We start from the raw sequence: 26375 nt of genomic DNA, 5'->3' as shown, positions 1-26375 counted from the left end.
TTAAGATTCGAAAATTGTGCTATTTGCTAATGTTCGTACGTTTTAAATAGAGTTATTCATTTTTGTAATAAAAATTACACGTGGCATGGTTAACTTCCTCGCAGTGAACAATAATGGTTATTGAAATTTGAATTTAGGGGTCCTTGTTTAAGTTGCTGTTTGCTGCATCATGTCGATACCAGGATTGAACACTGAACTAAATACAAGCCAGCGGATCCATCACAAAGCCCAGAGTACATTTGAATATCTTTCAGCGCCATGCCCTCCGTCTCGAGACGTTGATAACGTTATGTGTTTCAAGCCGAGCGAAATTACAGAAGAACCCTGGCTCCCAAATAGAGTTCCGTGAAAAGGCGTGGATGTTGAACAAATCAACAAATGTAAATTTATGTAATTAGACCGAAAACGTTTGACTCCCAGCCAGACTGTGTTTCTGTATTTATTCTTCTTTACGTACCTAATCATATAATACTAAATATTAAGGACTTTTATTTACCAAGGTATCTATGCTAAATGATAAATAAATCACTTTGTTTTAAAAAAAAAACAACTGTATTTTAACCACATTACCGACCGATTTCGAAGCTATACAAGCTTCCTTATCGTGGTATAATTTAGTAATTAATATTATTCCCTTTTTTAAAATATTTTAACAGTGTCTACTTAATATTTAATCTAAACATAAATCTTTGTGCTATGTATTATATAGTTTTTTTATAGGTGATTTATTTATATTATATGTTATTTCTGAATCTTAGCATAGTGGACTATAAAAAATATTGTATATTTGATTATTTATTTGTTTTTTGTTATTTTTTATCGTTTTTTTTATTTTTATTCAACTGACTTTGGAATTTTTATATTTTTTTGTTTTTTTATATTTGAGATTTTTTTTTATAAAATAAATACTTTATTAAACATTACGTTTGTTTCATAATTCTGATTTAAAAATTACTGTTTTGTTCGCAAATAAACATCGATTATTTGATGCCAGTTATGAATCAATCTCATTTTTCGAAAATTTGTAGTTACAAATTTGTGCGTGAAACCCGACGATACAATCATAAGCAAAATAAAAAATGCCCTTAAGAGTTATTTGAATCAGTATATTAAAACATGAATAAAAAAACGTTTATGTTTGGACCAATGTACGCATTGATCATAACTCATAACCAAGTCTCGCCTGCGGCGCTTTATCATCGTTTTTACGTGCTCGGGTGAAATATTTAAGGGGCTCCGTGACTGAATTTAATTGAGAAGCGCTGCTGCGGGAGATCCCCTTCCCAGGCTCCGAGGGGGTAAGCAGTAAGCTGCAGAACTACCTTAAGAGATCCCCCCAGGGTGGTATTCTATGAGTCTGGCTTTACGGTCGGTTAAACCTATTCAAACAGGATCCACGCTACATCTTAGGAAGATATTTCAATAGCGGGATCGCGTAAGATTATTACATATTTATATGGAAGGAGATTAAGTGAGAAAAGGAATTTGAGATATTAATACAGTTATTTGCAACAAAGCCTTCGGTAAATATGATAAGAGCTTCCCCGTTCTTATTAGGCTTCAATGGTTCATCTTTCCGGCAAAATCCTCGAATGCTGTTCCTTACATCTTAATCAGTTGCGGAAGTATAGATATACTCCACAAACTTTTTCAACTGGAATAATATGTCGGAGTTTGAAAAGTAAATAATATTTGAAAAGTCCTTTGAGGGAAAATTAAATGGAAATATAAAAATATTATCACTTACAATAATGCGGTATTAAGATAATGCGCGGTTTCACTTTTCTTCATACGAACGTATTACCGAATTTTCTTTCTGGATTATGGCACTAGAAAATATTTTTTTTTACACACGATAGATAGAACTGTGCACGAACTGTGTGAACGATAGAACTGTGGACATCTAAAAACCTTTTAATGTGCCTAGTTTTATCTTCCATCTGCGGACGTACGGTATCCAAATATGTTTTTTTTTTATTTATAAATCATAAAACACAAAGTATTTTACAGGTATAATACATTAAATTACATTCCCAGGTGTTACAGCAACTCAATTCGGGGCATAAATAATATTAACATAAAAAAAACACCTATTGAGAACAACAAAGAAACAAAGCAAGTTGAGCAGCTTTATAACTAAATATAGCACAGTATATACGCCAAAAACCCTTTCTTACAGAAGTACAATAAATATTTGAAAAAAAAAACGGTTTTATAAATTAAGAAAGTGGTGTAACTACTAAGGGAAATAAGGTCGTTAACATCACATGCCACGCAGACGATGCAGCCATAGTGATGATGACAACATATCCATCTCAGTTAGTAAACATCTGGATGCCTAAGAAATGTCGTATGGTACGATGAACACATGATTATTGGAAACATGATTCCGATTTACAAAACGTGTGTCACACCAATCATGGCGTGTACAATAGAGGCGAGGATAGATAGAGAGAAAAGAAAAATACGAAAAACCAAGTATAAAAACTAAATAGAAAAACTAAGTAACTGCTCAGAACGATAAATATTATTTTTTACAAGCAAAATTTACCGATACAGAAAATTTCTTTCTGATATTGTTTCTAAAAAATAAACAAAATCGTTTTAATAAAATAAATAAAACAACTTTGTTTTTAACCACTAATTTTTATTTTTCACTGACCGGTTTCACCGATTTATTGGGTCCACGTGTAGTATTTAGTGAACATGGAAATAAAAAATATAAAAAAGGAATCAATTCATTAGTTACGTTAACCTTGACGAAGAAGCTAGTTTGCTTTGAAACCGGTCGGCGAAAAATAAAAATTAGTGGTTAAAAACAAAGTTGTTTTATTTATTTTATTATAATGAATAACCATAAAGTTAGTGCTTCAAATATAAACTTTATAAAATCGTTTTAGGGTAGGGAAAATCGGTCCGACGTGCAGATGTCCTATTCGCACAGTATTCGGGGGGCATCTGCGAGAGAGAGACAGGCAGAAAAATAAATACATATATGTGTAATATATTAAAATATCTTTCAAATTTGATAATTAAATAATGGGAACTCTTCATTATAATGCTTTTTCCACCTGCACCCTTATTCAGTTCAAAATCATCCGCGATATTAAAAAACGATATTTTTTTCTCTCGGCTAGTTAAGGAAATATAATAGATTATTATTGGGATTATTGTCTTTCACGTTTACGAATTTTTTTATTGTTATAATCGGTTGGGGGCATCATTAGTTTACACGCATTTATTGCTTGTTAACCGCTTCACTGCGAATATCCGCCAATCTCGGCGAGGGCGCCACGTTACCAGTCACCAAAACGCCGAAACGGTTAATCGCGCAGAATTAATTCGATTATGTGTATAATATTATGAATCGGCCCATATTTCACGACTTTGACGTTTTTATGCTCGGAATGAAAATAGTGCAATATTTCATACAAAGTAAATGCGCTTAATTGAATTACAGTCCTCGTTTTCAGCGCACTGATTACAAGTAGATATGAATTATAAGTGTTTTTAAAAACAAAAACCTGAACTAATTTAACTGCTAAATTTAAAAGTGATAAAATTCTTCTTTTTCATCATTAAAATATTTATTAGAAAATTTACTGAAAACTTTAAACTGTTAAATATAAAGACATTGTGACTTCAACGCTAACTTCTTGATTTCTGTGACTTGTTAGGCCCAATGTTAGATTAAGCATTTTGTAGAAGGTGTAAAATAATATACAGATGCATCTGTGGCTTGGGTCTAAAAGAGCCAATGTCAGATTTATTTTTTTCTTGCCAACATTTTGTAAAGGGGCGATGTCCATTAAAATATATATATATATGTAACTATTTTATATACACACATATCTGGTAATGTTTTTTATTAATATTTGTTTCAAACACATCAAACTGTTTATTATAACGTCACAAAATGGCTGAAAAATTACTTTCCCGTAATATTGTGATTTACGTCATTGGTTCTTAAGAGCCAAGCCACAGAAATATTTTGTTTATATTGCACGGAAAATTGCGAATTAGAAATTATTCTAATAGTATTTTTATTTGTTTTTTTTCAGACTGAGATTGCAAAACGACTCAACGCCATCATAGCACAGATTCTCCCCTTTCTAAGTCAAGAACACCAACAGCAAGTAGCCACAGCAGTAGAAAGGGCCAAGCAGGTCACCATGACAGAGCTTAACGCGATTATCGGGGTAAGTTGATAATATGTTGCTATTAAATAATACTAGCAAATTATTGAAGAAACTAAACAAGGGAACACTGACGTCTTGTCAATTTTACGAAATGACATAAAAGAGCTCAAATTAGTTCAGATTATTTGAATGAAACCTCAATTAAAAAAGGAAGCATTTTTCTGGATTGAAAAACTTACAACTATTAAATAAACAGTACCACGCGGCGCTGGCGCCAACGCAAATAAAAAATGCAAAATGCATTTACAAAAAACTTCATGAAGTGCAATGAAATGTAACTACGCACACTCGTATTAGTATCGCCGTGTAATTGAAATTCTCCCTCATCGCCTAGGTAAATAATATCCACACAGACGAAAAGGCAGCAGTATCCAGAGTTGAATTAACCCCCGTATTGCAAATCAGCAGGGGCCAGTTTAAACCCTGATGTCAGCCAATCTAAATCACTGGAAATAGATGCGAAGGTAGGTTGGTATCCCTCATAATCGGCCCCCCAAGGGCCATTACGAATACGAGGGTTGGTACGGTACAAGCCAGGTACGCGCAGAGTGGGTGTATTGGTACACGATCACACCGCGAACAATGATGCAGCATTATGGAAAACGTGCCCACCCCAAAACTCAACCCAGCCGTGATTTTTGTTTTGTTTTTTTTGCCGCCCAACATCCGATAATTGAACAAACATCGTTTTTAATTGACAACGCTGCCTGGTGCGAGACTGTTCGCCATTTTGGTGTATGCAAGCCTACCTATATGTAGGTGTTTTGGGAACACGTAAATAAATTCAGCTGAAATTCCGGTTAGTTTCCCCAATCCAGAGATTCTTCAGTATATATTTATATGATTTGTTTGTAGAACTTCTTTCTTGTTATTGTCAATTTGAAGCCTAATTCCGATTAATGCATCATTATATTGTACACCCATGAAGAGATGCTTCTTTTAGTCAATTATCAAAACATTTTAGCAGACTAGATTAACGGTTTTATCAATTTAAACCATACGTAGTCTCCTTTTGTAATCATTAACATATGTGTGTACTTTAAATTTTTCATTCGTCATTATTATTTGTGTTTCAGTTTCAACCATTTGCTCTTTTTGTCAAAAAATTGTATTCCTTTCTATATCTCATAAATCATTGTATCTTTCTCAGTTTATGTGTTGTAATACATAAAAACTAAATAATAGTTATTTGTGACTGATAATATAAAGTACGATATTGTTTTCATCCACTCGTTTCCCTATAATGAAGATCTTTTGTGTTGTTGCATGAATATAAATATCAATATTGAACAGTTGAGCGCACAACATTGTGATGAGTTAAAACTCGATGTTGATGTAAACGGATACAAATATAACCCGTTCCAACCCTTTTGGTAGAGCTGGTAGAACCTGTAGATGTAGCTTTTTACTAATTTGATTGCCAAGCTATGGCGATATTCGCCGTACCGGGCAGAAAAATATAAACCTGGTGATTTAATAAAACACCAATATTTTCGATTCGCTCCGCGTCGGCGGCGCACCGGGAAATTATATTACATGGATTTTTTAAATAAAAACGGCGAGACCGCACGCTAGTCAGAACTCAGAACACACAGATATTTTATCAGAGGAAGAAACTCTACGGGCTCTTCAATATTTTGAATATCTACAGCAAAATTTGCCTTCAATTCAAAAATTAAATGTGAGAAGCTTACAAATATTCCCATTCAAAAATTAAATGAGAAAGGCTTACAAATATTCCCATTCAAAAATTAAATGAGAGAAGCTTACAAATATTCCCATTCTCAAAAGCAATAGAATTAACATCTCAAAGAAGTTTTTTGTGCGACCCTTATCATCACCATTATAAACATCATTTCCTATTATTTTGATTATCTGTTGCATGAAGGTAAGTCTTACGCTTCGGGTGCCAGTCCAGGGGACAGGGAAATATTGCAGTGAATCACCCTTAAAACAAATATTTCACGTCCACTTTGCTAGGAATTAAACTCAGGACCTCAAACTCGGTAGGTGAGTACGCCAACCACTGCACGCACATCAAGGCGAACTTATCTCCATTCGATTCCTTTTTCAGAATTTTTATCTGAGAGTAGCCATCAAGTCGAAAACACTCGTCTAGGATTCTGGTTCTATTTCACACATTAACCTAAAAATTTTACTTGCCTTAATACGTACAAGACCCTTATAATTGCTAGATTTTATTTTACAGTTGTTTTGTTTCCTACACATATTGGCAAATTCATAGTTTACGGAAAATGTGTATTTGGATAATTAAAGACTGTTTCCTATGAAAAATTCCTACTAGCCTTTTAATTTCAAATAAGAATTAGACTAACTTCACGTTTTGGAACAAGAATTCCAATTATTATGATGTTTCATAATGAATTTATGTTTCTTGATACCCAATACCACGAAATTATGAACTTGAGTTCCATTTCAAACAGCAAGCTCTTAAAAGTTAGCCAAGTAATACAACACAATACTCAAATTCCCCATTCCAACTCTCCACCCCTCGAATGTATACCGACCCCTATCGCTTGGAATGCGAGTCTGGCAGGAAGCACTATGCATGCAAGTAGTATTTACTAATTGGCAAAATTAAATTGTAAAGTTATTGGCGGAAGCAGACAACGGTCACGCCGAACAATTCCGGTCTGGCAAATTGTGGAAGGGCATCAAAAGCCCCGGGTTTCCGCTCGGTTATGGTTTCGCTGATTCTCATTTGAAAATTGCCTTTCAACTAAGTTTTACTCATTGAACCCCTTGACCAGCGGTTTCTGAATGACTTGAGATCACCTTAATACACACTAAACTTGTGACCATTTTGGTTCTGTGGCGTGAAATGGACCGAATGGGTTTTATCATGTTTGGATTGTTCCGTTTGGATTAACAACCCCTTGAGACCGCAATTTACAGTTAAATCAAACGTGTTTTTTTAATAATGAAATATTTAAATAATATTTAATGATTTGTTTCCTTTTTTATGATGCATCAGCTTATACATTATTTCACCATTAACTGACCTTCTCAAAGCAGCTAATTACAACACCAAGGCTAACTTATATTTATCATATTTCTTAATACGGTGTTCGATCATCTATAAAGCTACAAGGCATTGAGAGTCCTGGCTTTGTCCAGGAAACCCTTCCTTCCCTGTCTCCGGCTAGGCCTGTCCATCCCCAGCTCTTGATGCTCAAGGGTACGCTGTTCCTGTTACTCCTCGTTACTAAATCCAACCACCTCAGTGGTCCTATTGTTTTTAGTGAACGACCGAAGCGAGATTTTCAGCTGAAATCGAAATCGAATTTCGGCTTCTGTCCTAGCTTCGCCCAAGTTTTGACAGAAACCCGGTCACTAATTGTTTTGTTAAATTGAGCCTCTAGGTGGTCGGTTTTTCCATTGCGGTTATTACCCAAAACCACACAATATGCATATTATATAGGGAAGCCACATAAAGCTATATGAGTAGATTGTAGATCGAGTGTGCTTATGTGTTGCCTACATAAGTATGTGTAATCCTTTATTATCAAGCAGTTAGGGGCACACGAGCGACTGTACAGCAATGTTAATTACCTTGCGTGCATTATTCAAGCTTAGTGCTTGTTAGCATCATCTCCATACTGTTTCTCACCTGCACTCAATTTCCCTACTCACGCACCTATTCTCATTCTGTGAACGCGAAGTTAAATTATTTTTATTCATCGTCACCAGTTTCCATTCGCGCTGCGTTGATGCTCTAATTCTAGCGCTTCTTGATTATTTTTGTTACATTGAAAGTAAGATCTCTTGGTGTAGTGGTCAGCGCGTTTGCCTACCACGCAAGAGGTCTCGGGCTCGATTCCCTACATGGTTGACACGAAATATCAATTTATAAAGGATTTTTTACACTACAATATTTCATAGTCCCTGGACTGGCACTTAAACCGTAAGACTTATTATGACCACTGAATTTCTCATTGTAATATGGATCCAGGTACCAATCCGGGTACTATAAATTTTGCAATTTTGAATCACAAACAAATATTTTTTGACATCACATGTTTAACGGTTGCCTCCGCTGTGTAGTGGTTAAGACTCCTGACTCACGCACGGAAGGTTTTGGGCTCGATTCCCGGTAAGAACACAAAATCAAAAATGTTTTTTATAAAGCTGGGGAATTCTTTGTTGTAATTCACCACTGTAGTTGGGCCTCCTGGCGTGTTGTGGTGAAAACATAAATAAAATGCTACGGATTTATTCAAATGATTTAGAGAACTTAAGTTTTTTCCGAAACCCCACTTCACTCTTGCAGTTTCACCATCTGCAAGGAGAGCATTTCAGGCCAAGGGCATGTAACCGCAAACGCGCGCTCATCAAATTTAGTGCACTGGTTGCGCACGATTGTAATTACTTTGCCTAATGCAGTAGATGTGTATCCGTGGAATGTGTGATGATGCGTGCCCACAGATGTAAATAAATAAAATAAAAAATTAATGTAAACATACGACGTTTTGCGGTTTCTCCAATGGTGTATGTATGACGTTTGTATGTGTGTGTAATGTGTAAATACTAGAGTCTCCACTCACTATCCGAGTATAGCAGTCGTAAAGCGTGTCTGCATTTTACAAGAGCTACTTACACATGTATGGGCGTTGCGGGGTGCCAGTACAGGGTGTACCGAAGCGTGTTCGTGCGGAGTAATTCATGACGTACAAATGACGTAAGCAGCATGCTCTGAAATTATTCCGTGCGACATAGCTGGTGTTACAACTTCGACGTGTCATTAATCATTTGCATGAAAAATGCGGTTATATGATTTTTGTAGTAGATGATTCTGGTTAATGTAATTAGTTTGTATCGACCGGTATAAAAGAGAAAAGACTGTAACTCTGAATTTTAATTGTTTTTATTAAAAATAAAAACAAAAAGTTAACTAAAATCTCACTTCTTTAGTTTATCATACCCTCAATTTTAAATCAGAAAATATAATATGTAACTTAAGCTTAGATAAAATGTAAGTTAATGTATATAATTGTAATGATCCATTCAGGTGATTTTTTTATAAAAATGGCGCTTTGTAAATCAGCCCAATAAATTATGAATATTAACTCGATTTCCATTTTTCCAGCTCAAGTTATTTACGACTTTTAGGGAATGGTCTAAAAATAAAAATATTTGAGTGAATAATAAGAACTCAAGTATGTATATATATATATTTTTGATAATGTAGGAAAGTGAATACGGCATTTACAGAGGTTATGACCTGTTATTTATTTATCTTTTTGTACATTAGCGAGCTTATTGCTAAATGTCTGTCTATGCTTGAACATCTTTGACTCGTCCACGTGTTTACTGTTATGAACTAAAGAGCTAAAACCTGTATTTATGTGGGTGAGAACGATTTTCGTCATCACATGCTTCGGATGAGAGTATGTTTTTACTGTGTATTGTTTTGGTGCTTAACACGTGTACAAAACTTTAAAAAATATGTAACGTATGTTTTCCACTCCGCCACTTACATTACATTGGTCGATGGAGTACATGGAGTCGATTCAGAATAGCACTATACGAGTATATGGTTCGCGAATTGTTGCAACTAAACGGAGGGTACTTGACGAGTCATTCGTCCAGGTACTTTGAAGTTAATGATTGCTAATAGATTTGGGCAGTTCCATGATAAGTTTACAATCTTAAATAAATTCAGTAAATCTATAATTTTTCTTCTATATATATTTTTTTAAATTATTCTCTTTTAAATATTCTATTTTTAACACCCAGTCCGCGGCATGCGCTAACCTTTCTGACTCCCTACGACCAATGTCATCAAAGAATTACACAAAATGAATTATTTGTCATTTTTTGTATAAAATGTAGCTATCCATACAGATTTTTTTGGTAATTGACAATAAAATACCCTAATTCGAATATTTCTTCATTGTTGGTTAATCTTCATCCAAAATGGAGTTACCAGGTTGTGTCAGAACGGTGACGATATACAGGATGGGTTATTAATACACACCGTCGTTAAATTATTAACACCCTGTTGCCGCTCAAGTGCACCCGTATTTCAAACACTGCTCCAGTAAGTGCGAGGCTCTCCTCATCCAAGGAGAGGTGTGAAATGTTTGCATGCGGGTGAATATATATATATTTAATTTTCTCCGACCGAGGTATCGAAGTACCTCCACTCTCCACTCTCCACTCGTCTCTACCCTCACCACTATTACACCTACCCCCTCTGCTTTAGCGTCACTCAGAGTTACTACACTATTTCTTTAATGCGCTTTATTTTCAACCATTTTCATTTTTCAGAGCCCGTTGCATAAAAAAATATCAAGTCAAAAATGTTTGAAATTTCAAAATGACGCGTTTTAGTCAAAACGGGTAGTTTTAATCTGTCCATTTTAGTGAAAGCGCAAACGTTTTCTAACGTTCAAATTTTTCAAAACTTTTTGTGGCACAGCCGTCATTTTTAAAAAAATCAACGAAGAACTTCAGCCTTACGGGAAATTGGATACAAAAAATGTTTTCTTACGCGCGGTAAAAATTAGATCATTAAACTATACGGCAAAGTTTCTTGAAAACGTAGGAAAAAAATATTTTAATAAAAACGAACTACTTTGAACGACGTCACTAGTTCATATGAATCAACCAATGATAAAATTTCCGGTTTACTTATGGTCAACGGACCAATCGGCAGACTCGAGAAGAAGCGGAAGAGAGCTCGAGACGTTACACGTAATTTTAGAAATACAAAACTCGTACCGCTGATAATACGATACATCATTTTAAAAAAAATAATTTGGCTAAGTTTAATATTTAGAGTAGGAATATACCTATTATTGGCTGGTTTATGTGGCCACTTTACACACTGTGTAACATTCAGCATTCCAACATCTAAGTTTGTTTATGAAAATTCTTGGTAAAAGTTCATTGATATTTGTTTTAGAAATTAAAGACGGGTAACACTTAACGCCACAAATCTGTAAAAACCGGTGTCCGGTTTTATCACTTTGGCTACTTGTTTAAGACGCTGAAGTAAAAATTCACCGTTCTGCCTATTTCTGAACATCAACATTTCTTTCATCTGTTAATTTTTGGGTGGTATATTTTTGTTTGTTAAATAGACAGCGCTGTGATTGTTTGAAGATTTGCATTTATAAAATCCACATTGGAATTTGGTACGAAAAATTATGCCTTTACACACATTTAATAAAAGTTTATTGTTTTTTTAAATATTATTTTAGTTGTTAATAGACCATCAAACTAAGCCATAAAAATAAAATAAATATTTTTATCAGCGCTATGATTGTTTTAAGTTTTGTAATTTAAAACAAATTACCTGCGTGTGACGTCACATGTTCTCTGCGGTGAGTTCTGCTAACTGGTGAGTTGGCTTCCCATAAACCAGAACTCTATCACATCTCTATCATTGATTGATTCGGAAGAACTAGTGACATCGTCAAAAGTACAGTACAACTCCAACTATCCGAATTAATTGGGACCGGACCCCATTCGGGTTGTTGGATTTTTTCCGAAAAAAGGGTATATTTTAATAAATTACTGTATGTATGTTGAACATGGGAGAAAAATCAATTTTTAAAGAAAAAGAGCTTTTGATTAATTAAATGAAAAGGCGGCATTTTTACTTGTTAAGCGTAGTTACAAGTGCTGTACATTAGTTCAGTACAGGTTAACGACACAAAATGAACAGTCGAGGAAAGGAGGACAATTAGCGGAAAGAAGGACAATAGCGCGAGTAAACAGAATTATTATTTTGCGAATCACAGTACGTTTCCGTCTTAATTTTTTTTTCTGAAATTCTCAAAGCGATCCGGATAATCAGCGATTCGGATAGTTGGAGCTCGGATAATTGGAGTTCTACTGCAACTCGTTTTAAATAAAATCACTTTTTTTTTCATACATTTCCAAGAAACTTCACCTTACAGTTTAATGCTCTAAATTTTACAAAAAACAAAACATTTTTACACCCGATTTCCCGTAGCACTGAACTTCCTTATTATTATGTTTTTGTGACCTCACCATTAATCACTTATTTAAGTTTTTTTTTTTTTGGAAAATTGAGTTTGACTGGTATCTTTTTTCTACCCTTTTGGAAAATAAGTCAACGTGTTGTGATGTAGGGCAGCGATGACAACGAGTGAAGTTTATATTGAAGCACGAACCTACCCCACTTTTCCTCCCTGCCCCTCCCTGCCCCTCCTACAGCAGGGCTCCACATTATCATTATTCAGAAAGGAAATGTGTTTTCCCGTGTTCGTCACGTGTTTTTCTCGTGCGACATGAACAGCGTAGGACTTTGTTTTCATACTGAGGGTTCTAGTATTTTATGTTGTGATTATTATATTTAACCTTTTCTGTGGCGCTAGGTACTGCTATGACAGTTCCCAGCAGGCCGCGAGATTTTAGGCAATTTTTAGAAACTCATTTGAACCGCTTTCGTGTCGATAATTTTGATAATTTCTATTGTGCTAGTAATTCTTCAAAAAAATTTAAAATTTTTATTTATATTTTAGAAAAATCACATAAGCCAAATTACAACAAATATTTTACTTAAACACTAAGGATAAATCAAGCAAGGATGAATGAGTGCGGTATAGCGGAATACTTGAGAGGATCTATCAGTTCCCATATAGGCAATGCCTGTTCTAAGGAACCGATATGTTGCGGCAAAAAAATAATATAGGGTCGTATTTGCAAAAGTGTACACGGATATAATAAGTATGAATGTAATATATAAGTATGTACATAATAAAATAAGTATGTATATAATATAATAAATATGTACATAATATATAAGTATGGAGGTACAAATTAAGTTATGATTGTCAACAAATTTTCTGACTCTTTGCTTCCCATGTCTATCAACCATTTGCCTTTTTTTCCCCAAAACATGTTCTACTTTCGTTTTTCCAGATGTAAGGCACTAAGTTTAAATAAAAGATCTTTGAAACACCGCTACACGCGCTCTAGGCATCATTAAGTCATTTCTCACAGAACTTCGTGTTTCGTGTGCATGGTGTAGCCTGTCTAGGGTATCCCAGTGTTTATGGATTTCAATATTTTTTTCTTATATAAGATTGCCTTACATCAAGAACTCGTAGAGTTTTAAACAACTCTTCACTCGGGGACCTATATGGCATTTTTGGAATAACTCTCAAAACAGATTTTTGAGCTTTTACTAGTGGGTCTAATATAGTCCTAGCAGCTCCTCCCCAACCGACACATCCGTAGGCCAAAAAGAATGACAGAGTCCATAATATACAGTTAACATATGTCTTTTAGTGTACGAAATCTTAAATCGTTCGGAATACTTGACCTCGACGCGTAAAGCGCGTACAAAGGCACGCGTCTTTGCGCACTATTTTTGTATGGCCGGCCCTCAGAGCGCGTTAACGCGCTTATAGCACTTAACCGGTTAAACAATGACTGAAAATGATACAATTTCACGATACTTCCGAAAAAGATTTTTAAATCTAGGCATTTACAGAGCTCTTAAATTATTTTAAAACTATATATATTATACTATAATTATTTTATGTGTCCGGGCTGATTAATAATATAGTTATGTGTGTTAAGTAGACCCAGAATCCTGGACGAGTGCTTTACGCTCGATGGCTTTTTTCAACCACGTGGGCTTCGTTCAATCACATAAAATGTGCCATTCCGCCTATGATTAAAAATTAATGTTTCTTTTTTTTGGCATGTTGTATAAAATATAACCTGTGTCTGTCTTCTTATTAAATATAATTTTGCTTTACATATTTTAAAAATAGTTTTGTGGTAGTGTTACGGCCTCCAAATCAGAAAATTAATTTATAAAACATATTATTTTAACAAGCAGATAAACCAAAAGCTCTTTGCAAACTACGAGTATATTGAAATATTTTTTGCTATTTTTAGCTTATTTTTTGTAAAAAAAATATGTTTTTTCGTATGTTCTTTATTTTTTAATTTATCATATAAGACATAAAATTTGGTTCCCATTTTCTAATAGTGAGTTATTTACATCTTGTTGGAAATAGCCTCCCAAATTGAAATGAGGAATTCATAAGAACGCAAACATTTCTTTAAAAAAAAAAAAATATCCATTAATTCAAAGTTACCTTTAATGTCTAAAACCCTGTTCTAGACGGTCGGAATTTTTTCGTTCGTTCAAAACGTTATAGATTCTGAACGCAAAAGCTCGCGTAGAAAACGCATTTTTGACGCGTATTTACGTACTAAATACACGCTAACAGAGCGATCTCTTCGCGCGCAATTCCGTTCACAATACCAGCCCTGCACGTCTTGTTCTTTTCCCGGAATTTGTGCGGGGACCATATAATTATAATATACCTGAAGGCGCGTAGAATCATGTTTGCACACATCGCAGTGTTTCCAAAAGTCTGACATCCCGCCTGTGCGCATGCGTGAAGTGGCCGCGTAATGTAACCAGACCGCGAATTACATATTATCATAACACAAATGTAAGATAATTTTGTGTAACGTTATGTTATGTTTTACCATAGAAAATATTTTACTGACTGGACTATAAAAAAAAACCAGATACTTTTACTAGGCAAACGTAAAAAAATCATTAAATAATCAATGAGTTATATAGTAAATTAATACCGTAATCGACTACCCTGGCAATACTAATAAAATGTGCACTTTGTTTTATTTAATAATCTGACAAACGATAAAATAATCGAATTCTTAAATTATATTATTTGTTAATTCGCTACGTACACATGAAATGTGATCTACCCTATTCTCTCTTAATACCAGCAGTATTTTGACACTTACAAACGACAAAACACGGCGTAATTGAATTTAAATCGACAGTTGCGTACTTAGTGACGTCTACAGTGTAAGTAATGGCCAAATTGTAAAACTACTCATTTATGAGTAGTTTAGTCAGTTTCAGTTTTATGCGCTTACGCGGTTTCTGGACTATTATAATTCGACGGCGGGGACACTAATTTATACATTTCTATTTTTAAAAGGTCGCTTCTTACCGCACCTTTAGGGACTAGTGGCGCATCGTTATTCCACTCAGGCGCTCGCTTCTTGCCGATTCTTTTGCCAATACACGCGTTCGTGATTCACCCACTGCTTTTATACCCTCCTCCAGCACTCCCTCCCCCCTCTCCAACATCGCCCACCTTACCGACCGCGGGTGTCGAGGATTTAGTAACAATCTCTAACCGCATAACCCTGCAAACAAACTTAATCAATCCTAATTTGGGGAGGTGGGGGCAACTGTACACCCGAGTAAATAAGGGGCTTAGATCTAAAGTCAGGTAAGTGACAAAATCTAAGTAATTCAATAAGTGATGAATTGTGGTCTTGTAGACTTAGGATAGATCATATTCTTTCTGGTCATGCTGTGTAACAATTTAACAATAATTTTACGTTAATAAATTTGCGATCAAATGATAATTGTTTTGAAGTAAATGGAAATAAAATACACTTGCATACATTTAAAAATTAAAAAAGTACATTGTTTATGTATGAAATAAAAATAACTTTTGATGGTATTATTTTTTTAGCCTCCATAGGCTTCTCTGTTGTAAATTACAGTGATATGAAGATTATTGTAGACATCACAAAAAATATGCTCGTAATTTGGGAGCGGACATGGAATGCGTTTGTAAAATATGTCACCAAAATATCTTTTGTAACAAATTTTCTATAATAAAAAGTCCATGATTTATTGAAAAACATAACGATTAATGTGATATTTTGTATTTAATAGAAAAGTATATTGAGTATATTTTTCTGTATTCGGGCGGATGAAGAATGTAGTTCCTTCAATATTCAAGAGAACCAGAACCCCGGACGAGTGTTTTCGAATCGATGGCTACTCTCCGGTCAAAATAGTGAAAAGGGGAATCGAGTGGAGACACGCCCACCTAGTAGTGTAGTTGACGTGTTCGTCTACCATGCTTGAGGTCCCGTGTTCGATTCCTGACAGGGAGGGTGTAAATTATTGGTTTTAATTTGCAATTGTTCATACGCTGCAATTGTCCCTGGACTGGAAAATGAAGCGTTAGACTGATCATCTTTATTTCATTGCAAAAATATTGATCCAGATGTGATGTCATTAGAGTACCGATGCACAACTAGTTACGGATAGGGAAATGATGATGATGATATCATTTTTTTAAAATTCTTTTGTTTTATAATAAAAATGAAAGTCAATTGAGTAACGTTATACCAATGACTTTAAGCTAGCTTCACCTTTTTATAGTGAGGTAGTAAATTTTTCACTTTTGCGCAAAATGTTTCTGTTACATTATGAAATTAAGCTGATTTGGTCTTTTTAAGTCATTATCTGCCATAACAGATTATTAGTCACTTGACCCAAATGCCGGCCTTTTATTAACTGATAGACAGATGTCTGATTTTGAAACCAAACCAATGTATAGATTCGATCGATTTTCGACGATGTTTTTCTATTACTTATTTCCATTTTCGTCACGCGTACATAATATCATTTGAAAGTGTGAGTGAAAAACTACAAGAATCTATTGTTACCTAAATTTCTACTTAAATTACAGATGTCCGTCTTTCATACTAGGCTTCTCAATTATACTTCTATAGCCATTTAACCAACATAGACATTTAGTATCGAAATTATTTTTCCATAGCTAATAAAACTATCGATAACATTTTTTGTCGTCTGTTGCCTTTTGCTGTAAACCTCCAAATGTACTCGACATTTCGTGAACACATTTTGGCTTCGATCGGAAGACGGTATCCCGTCATCCCGTGTGAGCGAAAGCGGTGCTCAACTTTATTGCTGTCGTTTCGGTGGAAATATAATTTTATTATTCCGAAAATATCGTACGTTCGTTTCGTTTGAGAAATATGCTCGTAAGTTTTTTCTCGTTGTTACGAGCTCGGGTGGAACGACGCCGTTACTATACCGAACTCTATTTTATGTTACTTTAAGTTTCCAAACACGGTGAATGCATAATTTTTCCGTCATTTTGTAGTTTCTGAACCTGTCAGATATTTTTACATAAAATAATCAATGTGGACAGTAATTTGTAGTTGTCAAAACTAACATACGATTTATGATCACCTTAGAAAAGAAAATGATGAAATTTCCCTCAAAATAATATTATATTAAAATGCTTCATTTATGTTGATGTTGATTGGTCAAGGTATTTAAAAATATTTACATTAACACAAAATAAATAAATATAGATCAGCTACATCTATGGCGATAGGAAAGATAATATACCTGTACACAACCAGCGTACTAAATTCGGTGAACGCGCATTTGCGGTCGCAGGCCTTATGGGTGGAATGCTTTCTCTGCAGAAATGCCAATCTGTGAAAGTGAAATGATGTTTCGGAAAAAACTTAAAACCCACATTTTTTCTAAATCGTTTGAATAAATTCGTAGCATATAATGATACAATAAATTGTTTTCCATAATTATTTCAAGAATTAGTTCGTAAAGCGCCCTTGAAGAATTATATTACAAAAATGGCACTGTATATGCTTGTATCAGTTTCTGATAAACCGTAAAATTAAAAACAATTTAACATCAATTGTTTTTATGTCAGTATTAAATGATCTATATATGGTGAAATCCTGTTGATCTCAAGTTGCGTCTAGATCTCACAGAATATTCAAAGTATTTTGGTACTTCTTAGAAATGATATGGTTGATTTATAATTTGATTAGTAATTCACCCTATATCCATTATTTGATGTAATAATGAATATTCCTGCTAAATAATGTATATTGTTCACGTTGTCTGACTGACCTCAAACACGTTCGAAATTTTTATTCCCCTCGCGCCATTTTGCCCCCACGTCCCATTTCGTATGCTACAAATTCACACCTCACTCTCCACGCAGACAGTAGATTGCCCTTATCGGAAAACGGTTAGTATCTCCGACATCTGATTCTCGCTACACAAAATGGATGTTTGACCTTTTTTGGTGTGGTGGCATCTTGTTGCTCGACGTTAAGTTGGAGGGAGGGGACGAATTGAACCTTTAGGAGGGTTGGTTGAGTATTGGGGTAAGTCGGGAAGGGTGAATAGATTCCGGACGCGACTGAAATGCTGAGCATTCCCCTCCTCACAGAACCCCTCCATTGCAGTGACTACTTCTAAGTGCTTGAGGCGGGAATTACAATAAAACAAAGAAATTCGTCTAACACCTAAATATTTTTTAATTATCCGTGGTTTTAAAAGCGAATGAACGTGCAAAGTGTGGAAAAACTTTTACAATTCTTCATATCCCAGGTTCGTTTCTAGACTACATATAAATCGGCTCTGCCATCGTCCTCACGGTCACTTAGAATACAGAAAGTTATTTTATTTATTAAAAAAAAAATGGATGATCGAGGTCGTGAGGAACGTAGTTATCACCGCGATAATTGAAGATAAAGGAACTGATTGAAGATCCATTGTAAAAAAAACATTAGTTTAGATTTCATACTTAATTTAATGTTTAAAAGTCGCTTCCCGTAAAATTGCATTTTTCGAGATAACACGTTGTTGCAAAGAGGCGATATGTATGGATGACACAGTGTGTGCATTCGGTATTTTTGTCTCTTCTTAATAATGCCTTCATCGAAAATGTAAACACTAACGACATTTTTTTCTATTAAATATTTAGTTGTATTGATTCCAAACTAGCATCTTAAAATTTACATTTAGCTTGCGCAATTAAGAACCAAGACAATCCGCCGCTGTTGTGTTATTAAATGCGAAAACTCTTTTATTCACATCTGGTGTGTCACATGGAACGTTCTCGGACCATTAATTTTCGCATTCTTCCTAAGATACTTAATAAATCATTCATTTTCATGAATTTCTCTTCATTAATAGTGTTTTGATTATCTCCAAATGTTTGTAGAGAGGCTGGATTTTTATCCCTAGTGAGTTATTACGATCTAAAACGTTTTTGAGAAGTAATTATGGAAGTCTTAGCATTTACAAAGGTTTTGTGAAGTAAAATAGCTTAAATCTTTCATGATGTGGTATTCAAGTCAACAGCTAGAAGAGTTGAGGAAATGTAAATGTTAAATATGAGCAGAATGGTGAATGTTACAGTGTGTAAAGTGACCACTTAAACCAACCAATGACAGGCCATAAGCTTTGTTAATGACTAGACTTCTATATTCCCTTCTCAGAAATGTTTTCCCAGTCTGATGCAAAAAATTGTCATTTTCCCTTTTTAAAATATTGCTGAACATGTTCCTACGATGCTGATTCACTCGATAACGTTTTCCAATGAGGATAAAATAATATAACGTTGAAGTGATTTCCCAACACTTGACGTGTAGTCACCTTAGCTATACTTGTCTGTTCCCCCAACCCCTAAAGCAACCCCTTTCCCATTTAGATCCGGTAGAGAAGTCTGTGGTTCGTGTAAATGATGTCAGCATTGGGGGTGATACAGATATAGAGGTGCTACGCTTCCCAACTCCTACATAGGGTGCTACACTTTAATTCACATATTATTTTACTTTTTCTTCCTTAGAATATAACACTTCAAACATTTTTTATATATGGCTGGTGTTATGCAAAAATGCGTTAAGCCACACTAACCTCAAACCGAAATAATTGATTTTTGCCATCAGTCACATTTTCAAAAATACGATTAATTATTTTGCTTGGCTGGTAAGTTTAATATTTAAAAAGTACTTTATAGAACAAAAAAGGTGATAACATTTTTATATTTATTTTTTAAATATAAAAATTTAGCAAAAAAGTTGGATAACAAATTTTTATAAACGCCTTAAAAACGATGGGTAGTCTGAAGTGAGATGGACGTCATGAAAATAACAATATGACAAAAACATTTGAATTATTCGCTCCATATTTATCAATAATGTAATATTTAGTTATCACCGTACAAATAAAATAGGATAGAATTCAATAATTAAGTGTACCTTGATAAAAAAGCTTGTGTTGCTTGGAAATTGTCGGTAGAAAAAAATAAAAGTGGTCAAAAACAAAGTTGTTTTATATTTATTTATGAAATAAAAGCTTCATGTTCTATACCAGACGTTAAAAATACCATAATAAAGTTATCTGCCGTTTGTAATAAACAAAAACTTGTCGGCAATTCTGGCAAAGAAAACGTCTTTTGCGGGATTAACACATTTTTGCAATATTGTTATTATGTTAGCCACATATGGGTTTTAAATTCGCAACAATACGCAAAGCGTCTTAAATAAGTGTCACGTTGTTTTTACTCCAGTTGCAGGGTTTTTAGTTAACACATCGAGGTATTACAGAGAATTCGTAAGTTTAAACTCATCAAACTATTTTTCATAAAGCAAGAATATTATTTTTGGATCATGATTCTGACACTCATGTTTTTCGATTTTGTGGCTTGACACATTTTTTTACAACGTTAATCGAACGAAGACCTTATATTTGCCAAACACCTCTTCTTCACCACTTCACGGTCTGTTGACCACAATTGCTCCTTTCTTTCTCGCCTTTTCTTTCCTATTTTTCATCAAAGACTAGTATGAGGTAACTGCATTTTTTAATGTTTACGCTAATAATTATGTTGTTTTTTTGGTTTTAAAATACAACAAACATAATATATCAACGTTTTAATATTACCTTAAATCTAATTTTCTTTAAACTAAATATAAATCACCAATATTTCTAAACTACACACGCATTTGTGTATAGTTATAATGTTTATTAAAAAAATATCTTTTTCGTTTGCATGATGCTCACTAAACGAAATTATTTTACAATCCATTTAATTAACTGAAAGTAACTGTTACATGACAATAACCACGCCAATGCAATGTGTGCAAGAAACATGTTTGTACGGAATGTGAAAAATCAATGTACTTTTATTTTTGTTATTTAATTATTTTAAAAATAAATGAATGGATAAGTGTTAGCATGGCTGTGTGGGTAAAAGTACAATTGTATGGGTTCACAAGTACCTCATTTCTCCGCGTGGTGTAGCTCTCCGTAAAGCCGCTGTTAGCGTAGACCGGAAGTCAACGCTACGCCTTATTCAACCGGAAACGGATAGCCGCCACCCGACTCCACACACTTCCGATCGTGTTGAATAATTCATGAGCTGACATGTTGAAGGCAGTTTTAAATTGTTTTAAAGTCAAAGGGATGATGACTTCAAAAGAAATAATTTCCCTTTTCAACAAGTGTTGTTTTTCCTTTATTATTATTATTTTGTGTGTGAATTTTAATAAAATTCACCTTAATTTTATTCGATAGCCTGTTAACAAATATTTTGCTTTCTTCGCCTCTATTTTTTAGTTATTAATATTATTAAAATCGGTTTATAATCCTGAGGCTAGTATCGTGGACTAAAATTTTATTCAATTATGCATCACGTTTTACATTATAACATATTTGTACAATCCTATTTATTTATTTTTATTGCGTTAGTAATTAAAAATAAAAAAATAGTGGACCCGACTTCCAATTTTACGAAATTTGGTTAAAATCCAGTACCGGGCAATTATTTCAATATAACTGCCTTCTTCTTACTTATCATGTTTTCTTTTGAAATATTTTTTGGTTAATTCTAATTTTATTTATGCTATCTTATAATGTGTTATGATGTGTAACAAATGCCCATCTGGCGTGAATTAATATAAAAAATAACAATTAGGCGTTTAAGATAAAGGATTTAGTAAATATGCAGTGCATAAATTACTAAATTCGCTAACAGCCACATCTTCAGTAAATCTCACGCCTTCAGTTGCAAACGAACACGAGATTGTATATAATATTCATGTAAAATTTGCAGTCTCGCGCTTTCTTGTTTACTTTTAGTACCGCGCTAAGTGAGTGTGCCTAGATGGCGCTACACCTCACACCATCTTCTATACACACGGCACTGTAAGCGCTACCTACTCGGTAGCGCAGGGAAGTTTACACGCCCTAATTTCGCGGGAACGTGACTATTGGAAACATAGAACCCCGCACCAGTTTTAACCCTTTATCACACCGTCAATATTTAATTCAAAATAAACATTACAACTAAAAAACATTTTTGTACAGTTGGATTGTCGTATTTGAGTCAGATTTTTGTCCCGTTCTAGTGTTACATATTTTAGATTAGATACCTGATAATCACTATTTGCTCTACCCTTTATTCATTGTTAACTTTGTCGGTCTTGTGGGGTGTAGTGGTCAACGCGTTTGCCTCCCATGGAAGAGGTCTCGGGTTCTATTATATCTAAATATTTATTTTAAAGGTGTTTTTACACTTCAATATATCATCTTAACTTTATGTAACAAATAATGGTCAAGATACGTTGCGATTGGTATATACTAATGCAGTGGCCTATGCACCATTAGTATTATCTGCGGAAAGGCAGTGATGGTGATGATGATAAACTTGATTCCCATGTTTCTAAATGTATAACAAAATTCAAAGATAAAGTAGTACATAGTAAAGGAAAGCATAGTTAATATGTTATATGGTTAGTTAAACGTAAAAAGATTAAGCCCAGTAAATAAAAAGAATATGAGATTAATTTGTGCTAAAACAGTGAAACATCGTTGGAAAAGTAATGAATATAAGGTATATATTTAGTTTATAAATCTTACAAACATATTTACAATATTTTGAGTTCGTCCAAATGTTTGTAGACAAAAGTCTGGATTTCACCCCCTAGGGAGTCATTAAGGTTGACAAATTACAGCAGGGAAGGAGACCATTTGAAGAATTTAAGAATTATGGAACTTCAAACATGGGCAAAATGGTGAATGTAACATAGTGTGTAGTTCATAAGCCCTGTCAATGCCTAGTCTTCTATATTCCCTTATTTAAAATGTTCTCCATCTCTGTTGAAACTTGTTACACACATAGACACATTATGTAAGTTGTATACGTTAGTATAAATAAATTTAATTTGACATATTTATGAACAAATTAAATTTTTGGTTCATTGGTTATTGTTGTAATGTCTGTAGTACCTATTTCCTATGTACAACAGATTGAGAATGTTGAACCATTTTTTTAATTTTTTATTATTTTCTTTTATTTATAAAACATACCGTACAATTACATAGTTTTATAGTATAACTTAACACTAATGGACCAGTGAAGTTTCCATGTTATATTACATGCTAAGTTTATTAACTATTTTATATAAGCACAATAATATTAAATTAAAGGGAAAAAACAAATATGAAAATAGTTTAAAAATGAACAGTTCATAGGTATTATTTACAAAAATGGAAATACTATTCAAATAAAAAAAAACAACTTACTAAAAGTAATTAAAAAGTAAGAAATAAAATAATTAAGAATTGAAAAATCATGTTAAAATGCAAAAAAAAAATTTTTAAAGGGGAAAAATACATAAACATACATATTTTAAGGGATTCAAAAAATAACAATTGCGAAGCAACTATAAAATACATTGAACTTATTTTTTTTTATAAACAACCTTTAAAAATAATGTTGAGAAAAGCAGTATGTTATTTTTCAAGCAATTCTAAAACTAAGTAAAAGTAGTTAAAAAATATAATAACATGCAGAGTGCAGCAGAGAAAGGGGAAGGGAAAGTAATTTAGTATACCTATAAATTTGACATTCACATTAAATTTGCGTCTTGGAAATATATTTGTTTACTACATTCACAAAATTGTATTTTGTCTTAACAAATAAATAATAATATTGTAACCTTTCCTTAAGACAGCGCTCCATTAACTACAGAAAACAAAGAAAATTAAGACGCACAATTGCTTTAGGTATTAATAATATTTTTATTTTGCATCTTGTGCTTTCTTCTTCGCTTCTATCTTGATTGTGCGCGAATCATTTTTCTATCCTCTCCGAATAGCGCCCTAATCTCATTTTCTTCATTCTTCGTTAAATATTCCCCTACATTACCCCGCCTTTATTTATAAATCTCACGAACCCGCCCCACCCCTGAGGATTCCTCCACGTTTCAAGAATTGAGTGCGCCGGGGGTGGGAGCGAAGAAAAAATATATTAAACAAGGTTATTTGGAATATTTTCACGTGGAAATTATGTAAATGAATTCGGGGTGCAATAAAAGCTTCGAAAAGGTAAATATTAAATATGTACCTATAACGCAATTTCATTTTCCTACCGTTGCGCGTTAGGCAGTTAGAAGAGGAAAACTTTCGGCGTGACGCGACGAGTTCTTCTTACACCAAAGACGTGCGGGATATACACATGTATATGTGCATGCATGAATTAATAAAATAATGGACCTGTGGTCGTAGTAGTGTCGCGATATATGGATCAGAGGGTCGAGGTTCGAAATTCGTTTTACTATTTTTTTATTTTTTATTTAAATCTTAAAGTAGGGCACACATATCATACATATTGTAATGTGTGTTCTAATAATAACATTGCAAATATATTTAATTTATAAATTGTTTATCACATATGTCTTGACCATTATTTTAAATTTTGATATGTTTTTTTCTTCATAAATATTTTTTTCCATTTCGTAATACTTTTTAATTGCTTTAAATAAAATTGAATTTTGTGACTTTGCCTTTTTCCTAAATGGAAGTCTAATTTTGTTCTTTTCTCTAGTATTGTGATCGTGTTCATGCTGGTTCCGATCATTTTTTTTCCAAAATTCTGTTTTTTTATTAGAGTTTATAATTTTATGAACAAATATCATTGTATTGTAAAATATTCTTTGTTTATATGTTGATAATTTCATTTCATTTACCATCGACTTTACCCTCGTGTATCTGTTATTGACTGTATTTTCTATGACGGTTTTCTACTACTAACTGAAAATGTTCCCCAAAAACTTGATATTTAATTAATCACAATTTCTTTTTTATGAACCATCCAACATTACTTACGTAGGTACCTCGGATGTCGGAGGTAACGAGGCAGCTGATGAATCAGCAAGGCTGGGAGCCGAGACAGCCCCAATAAGCCCCGAGCCCTACTGTGGGTTGTCGAAATGTGCTCCTCGTAATGAGCTGGGGTCATGGGCCAGGAAGCAGAGCGTAATGCTCTTGCAAGAAGTACCTTGTCAGCATCATGCGGAGGAACTGATAAAAGGGTACTCGCGAAGTTTTGCCTGCGAGTACCCTTTGAACCTTTCCGAAACTTCTAGATGTAGGTTCTGCAGTGCAGATGAGGAAACACCTATACGCATTCTATGTGAATATGATGCTTTACATCATCAAAGGAGTCTCATTCTCAGGAGACCACTGGTTAAACCTGAGGATGTTAAATAGCTCGCCCCCTACCTAATAGGGGGATACGGGGCAGATTAAGCAAAACGTAAACTCTCACCTTCTACACAGTAGTCACGCTCTTTATAGACCCGGGCTTGGAGGGCGAGAACTATTCACGGGGACCCGTCACAATAGATCTTCACAGGTCTCAGTGGCGTCAAGAGCTTGCGTAGCACTGACCCCCACCTCTAGGAATTAGAATTAGGATATCGGAGTATTTTGATTCCGTCAATTTTCAGTTAATTTATTGTAAAGAAAAATAAACATCCTTAAAATAAGAAAAATTAAAAATCACACCCCGGCCATTCTTTGATATAAGGTTCTCGATTGGAAAGCTCTACAGACATAAACATGCGCTCATTAATTTGAATTATAATTTCTAAATATGTTACGGACTTAAATTTAGATAGCATAACAACTGTTGTTTCTTAGAAAAACCAGCATAGGTATGATATGTATATTTCTTCATCATTATTCCCTGTTGGCACCTAATGGTGCATAGGGAACTGCATTGGTAAACTAATCGCAGCGTATCTTAATCATGTTTTGTTATATGAAGGTAAGATGATCAGTCTTACGCTTCAGGTACCAGTCCAGGGACTATGAAATATTCTAGAGTGAAAAACACATTTTAAATAAATATTTTATATCAACAATGTCGGGAATCGAAACCGAGACCTCTCACATGGTAGGCAAACGCTCTGACCATTACACAACGAGGCCGACAAATATTTAAATAAATAAAAAATTGTATGTTTCTAAAATATTTTATTTAATGCGAATTTTCGCATAATTTAGTATACTAAATTCGTAGATTTCAAAAAACAATTGAACGTAGTTATGCAGAAAGCACCCAGTTTACAATTTTGAAAAAATGCGATTTTGATTTTATCGGGTGCAGTTAGGTCAATTCTATGTTTTGCTGAACACAGCCAGACCGCTATCAAACAAAAAAATGTTTTAATCGCCTTCTG

The 26375-nt window shown here is 34.1% G+C and overlaps 1 protein-coding gene across 1 annotated transcript in view; it reads left to right on the top strand.

Moving 5' to 3' along the window:
• Nucleotides 1-4061: 4061 nt before the first annotated feature.
• The window catches only part of LOC148281899 (transducin-like enhancer protein 3-B), a gene marked incomplete at its 5' end in the record, with an annotated part of 131514 nt that continues 109200 nt past the window's right edge, over nucleotides 4062-26375 (top strand). Inside the window, one exon of the mRNA XM_088225966.1 lies at nucleotides 4062-4199. Coding sequence (XP_088082092.1) covers nucleotides 4062-4199 — 138 coding nt within the window. The remainder of the gene's footprint in view (nucleotides 4200-26375) is intronic.

Source organism: Micrasema longulum, unplaced genomic scaffold, assembly GCF_059751315.1.
Source record: "Micrasema longulum isolate JH-2025_06_02 unplaced genomic scaffold, ASM5975131v1 h1tg000402l, whole genome shotgun sequence".
NCBI lineage: Eukaryota > Metazoa > Arthropoda > Insecta > Trichoptera > Brachycentridae > Micrasema > Micrasema longulum.
This window is presented reverse-complemented; position numbering and strand designations above follow the sequence as displayed.